We start from the raw sequence: 4,412 nt of genomic DNA, 5'->3' as shown, positions 1-4,412 counted from the left end.
ATGACCTGGCAGAGGAGTATGAAGGAGATCACGAAATGCTTGGGTGCTGTCGGTGCTACTCGCCTTCCAGGATGGGGACCGCGTGATCCTCATTGTGCCTGGTTGGAGACACTACAAGATATGGCTGCCAACCGATGTCAGTGGCGTTCTTGTTGTCAGTTTCTGTCCAGATTGCCTGAGTGAATGTCTGGAGGTGTAGGCACCTCGGAATGATTGTGTTAAGCTAGCACTAAGTCCCTCCCCCATCCACCTTTAGTCTTTTCTTTACAATAAGGCTTTCAAATAAGTCATGGCTGTACGCCATTGAAGCATCGGTGTTGAACACTGATGTCATGCTGTCGTTGATGATGATGATTTGCCCCTAAAATTAAGCACACAGCATTTAGACCATTTGTCGTTGATGATGATGATTTGCCCCTAAAATTAAGCACACAGCATTTCAGACCATTTGAGAGAACAGTGTAATTATTCACTCACCATATATGGTCGACAAAACCCCGGCTGATTTTTAATGAATCGAAACACTACCTTGTTCTATGTTGGAGGCAACAGTCAAAGACTTCTATAGACCGATGCAAATAGGCCACATCAAGCGTCTGTGAAAACTACCTATACTTACACTTGAAAGAGCTGCTTATGTTACTGCTACGTGTCGGACTAGAATGGACAGATTCAGAGACTCGATGCATGCGGAAAACACATCACGGGAATTAGATAAGAACGCTTGCAGGGGGTTAAGGTATGACCTATTTTCACATCACTTTTACATGCGCCGCCTAGTAGGTAATGGGGCTTTCAAAGGAATAATACGTGCTCTAGCTAAATTAGGGTGCTGTGAACGCTTTCTGAGAGGTGGTGGAAAAGCATATCTCAATAAAACCATACCGGCACATTAGATAGGCGGCACTCAGTACGTACGGGAAAAGAATCGCTATCACCATAGCTAGTTCGTACGCCAGGTATTGACTTTTCAGATATAGTTGGGTTGTCTAAAGTGAGGGCCGAATCATTGGTTGGTTGTCTCTGGATAAGTGGCGAACGATTCCACCATTGAAACCGCTTGAAAACAACATTAGAGCCGGGGCCTGGTGAGGAACGAGGGATGGGTTTGGGCAGGATATCACAGATTGCGCCGCAGCCAGCCGCTGGGCAAAATGTCAGTGCACTATTCGTTTGAACCTCTGGAAAACGAAGTGAATGTACTAGAAGGAATAATTTCCCCAACTCACCTCTGTCCAGGCGACGATTGAGATATTGGTCATACAATGTTATCGTTGGTAGGAGGTCTTTAATCTAGAATGAAGTTTCCTAGTGAGAGGTAGACAGCCACTTACTTCAGATTCTGTGAGTAAACCCTTCGCATCGCATCGATAGCTTGGACAGGAGAAGTCCGCATCTAACGAATCACCAAGTATAGTGGTGAGGTAACGCACCAAACACTATACAGATTGAAAAAACAGTGAACGTGATAAAGGTATAACACAGATTAAAAACAAGATGCTAATGTTAAGGTTAACAAAGCGGATAGATAAAACAGAAGATCACGTATCGGTGGCTGCCATTCATTGGCTGCACAGCGCATGTCTGAAAACATTTGTTGGAGACATCACATAACGAGATCAAGACACATGGTTGCGCACTTGCAACAAAAATACAAAAATACAAAACGATGGTCCTTATACCTCAGAACATACTCAGAAGACCAACACGGTGTAGCTATACAAGCAATCCGGAGTTCATAAGACTCCGTATGAAACTGCAAAGATAAACATAGGTGCGAGAGAAAAATAAAAAACCAAAACTTACTGGTCTGCAAAATGAACAACCACACTGCGACAGTTTCACCACCAGATCGGCTGCAGTAGGCTCCAAACATATGGGGCAACTCCAGTCTCTTCCATCCATATTCATGCGAATTGGGCCCATAAAGGGACACACCAACCGAAAGTGACGTCCCCTCCAGATGAGGTGCCCCACAACCGGCTGGAAGTGGAAAAAACGAGATGACCAGTGAAAAACAACTGACCTATCGCTTTTAATTCCGATTCAAAAAAATTCTGTACCCAGATCGCTAGATCCCGGGAAAACACTGACAGCGGAGGAAATGAGGATGATTAGGTATGGGTGGTTTTGGACGAGGAGTTCACCCAAACATGGATCAACCAAATTGAGAGTTGCGGTTTGTTGGACCTAGTTGCATCCAGAGGTTTTAGAAACAACAACGACCCAAAGAGAGAAGCGTCACGGCTCGGTTAGTAGGCATACAGTCCGAAATCATTGTTTGGAGTTCGGAACTGCGTGCATGAAATCGGTACACCTAAACTAAAGCACGGTTGGAGGTATAATGCGCTGAGGCAAGCAGTTATGTACCAAATGATAATCGATAACAGCAACAGAATCGTCAGTACAGTTAACCCAATGACTAAGGCAATTCGATGCTACGAACTTAGGATTACACTATACTTACGCAATGCTCCAAATGAACACTTCCTTCTGTTCTTCAAGTAGACAAAATACCTCAACCTGTAAACTCCGTGCTCTACCGACGAGCTAACATTGCGTGACCATGTAATGTGAACAGTGAACATTAATAAATTTGACTGACAGGTTGTCGAAGGTTGTACAGCAGGCACTTCAATCGCGGAAAACATTCAGCACCATCAACTGCGATGGATGGGCCATGTGCTGCACATGCCGAAACACCACCTACCGGGTCGAGTGTTGTTCTCCGTGCCTCCTTCGGAATTGCGCAAGTCGCGAGGTGGACAACGCGTGACTTGACAGAAGGGTGCGAAAGAGAACACGAAGAATTTGGATGTTGTCGGTGTTGTAGGCCTTCCGTGATGGGGTCCCCCCCCTGCGCTTGGCTGGGGACATTGAAAGAAATGGCGACTGACCGATGTCTGTGGTTTCTGTGCTGTCAGTTTTTTTCCAGATTGTCTGCTTGAGCCCTTGGAGGTGTAGGCACCTCAGACGGCTTGATATAGACCAGCACTAGTTCCCCCACCACACTCATCCTTCTCTTCCTTCTAGTTTGAGGCTTAAATATAATTAGATGAACTGTATGGCTGCGTGTCAGTGAATCAACACTGACGTTGCCCAGACTGAAGGGGATTTGGTTGAGATACTTCGCTTTGCGCCTTTGACCTAAAGGTCTGACTCACAAGACAGCGGGAAGATGTGAGGTTTTCGTCAAAAAGCCTCGCCCCGGTTTCTACCTCAAAAGTGCTAACTGCGAGACAGCATTTGTCAGGGTATTTTTGAGGGACCTGTTCCGGATTCAATGGCTCGATAATCTGGCTTCAGGTCGAAGAGGGTAGGGCATAGATATCAGGTTCTTGAAGCTACCACGCATGGCAGCTGCATCGGGCTCATTTCAACGTGTATCTGTTTTCCAACAGCATTGGTTAACTTGTCGGCAGTCACAATCAACCGTTAGACGTACATAATTTGAGGTTTTGGGGAAAACCATTCGGAATGGGAAGGGCAGCAACGATGCTGCTATACATAATGGAATGCTGGTTGCCTGGAGAAGCACCTTACGGTTCCTACACTCCTATTACAGCAAACAGCATGATTTATCGCAATATGGAAACCTGTACCTGTCTGCGTGCTACCCGTTGGCCTTTCTAATAAGATTAACCCATAAGAAAGTGAATTTCAGCCAATGTAGCCAAGGTCATTACAGAACTGGAGTTCAACTACTATGGGTAGCAGCTTTAGGATGGGATCGAGGTCGAATAAGCAATCGTGACCTGGTGCGGTCTTTCTATCGTCCCACTCTTTAGGCCCTAATGCATTAGGTGGCAGGATCCTTAGCAGCATTTCTTGGTCGAGAAAAATGGGGCCTTTCTGGATCCTCTATTTGTTCCTCTCTTTGACGAAAGATTCCAGGGTATTCAGTACCACCATATTCTTTCTCCCTTAAGGCAAAAATCGCTCAGCAGTAGCACCCTTTCGGTGCCTAACTGCAATGCCACCGGAAGGTCGCACGATGGCTGGGATTTACTGACCGGAGGGTCCGTGGTTCGAACCCGACCTCTGCATCTCGACTTCCCCTGTCTAGGCTTGGGCAACCTGGCAGTATCCCAGCCCTCGTGCTTCTTTCGGGTAGCGTGACAGCTAGGCACTGGAAGGGTATTGCAGCTGAACCACTTTAAAGCCATACCAGCAGGCAACGAGTACGACAGCGCACGCAAATCCCCAAATAGTGGAGTCTAAGGAAAGACCGAGAGCTCTGGTGGATATCGAAAGCTCGGGAGATGGAGAAGGCTTTTGCTACGGGAAAAAGCCGTACCCTTTACCAACTGATACGATCGACTGGCCCTAGGAAAGCAACAGTCAGCGAAACGATAAGTGAAAAAGATGGCTCATTAATTTACTCACAGAAACGTCGACTGGAGAGATGGGCC

At 46.5% G+C, this 4,412-nt stretch overlaps 2 protein-coding genes across 2 annotated transcripts in view; one reads left to right on the top strand and one right to left on the bottom strand.

Annotated features, from left to right (window-relative positions):
• The window catches only part of T265_01607 (hypothetical protein), a gene marked incomplete at both ends in the record, with an annotated part of 3,326 nt that extends 2,961 nt beyond the window's left edge, over positions 1 to 365 (top strand). Inside the window, 2 exons of the mRNA XM_009165666.1 lie at positions 71 to 179; positions 275 to 365. Of these exons, the coding sequence (XP_009163930.1) occupies positions 71 to 179; positions 275 to 365 (200 nt within the window). The remainder of the gene's footprint in view (positions 1 to 70; positions 180 to 274) is intronic.
• The window catches only part of T265_01606 (hypothetical protein), a gene marked incomplete at both ends in the record, with an annotated part of 30,638 nt that overhangs the window by 24,856 nt on the left and 1,370 nt on the right, over positions 1 to 4,412 (bottom strand). Inside the window, 5 exons of the mRNA XM_009165665.1 lie at positions 919 to 1,293; positions 1,335 to 1,439; positions 1,807 to 1,983; positions 2,606 to 2,776; positions 4,014 to 4,146. Of these exons, the coding sequence (XP_009163929.1) occupies positions 919 to 1,293; positions 1,335 to 1,439; positions 1,807 to 1,983; positions 2,606 to 2,776; positions 4,014 to 4,146 (961 nt within the window). The remainder of the gene's footprint in view (positions 1 to 918; positions 1,294 to 1,334; positions 1,440 to 1,806; positions 1,984 to 2,605; positions 2,777 to 4,013; positions 4,147 to 4,412) is intronic.

Source organism: Opisthorchis viverrini (genome assembly GCF_000715545.1).
Source record: "Opisthorchis viverrini unplaced genomic scaffold opera_v5_17, whole genome shotgun sequence".
NCBI lineage: Eukaryota > Metazoa > Platyhelminthes > Trematoda > Opisthorchiida > Opisthorchiidae > Opisthorchis > Opisthorchis viverrini.
This window is presented reverse-complemented; position numbering and strand designations above follow the sequence as displayed.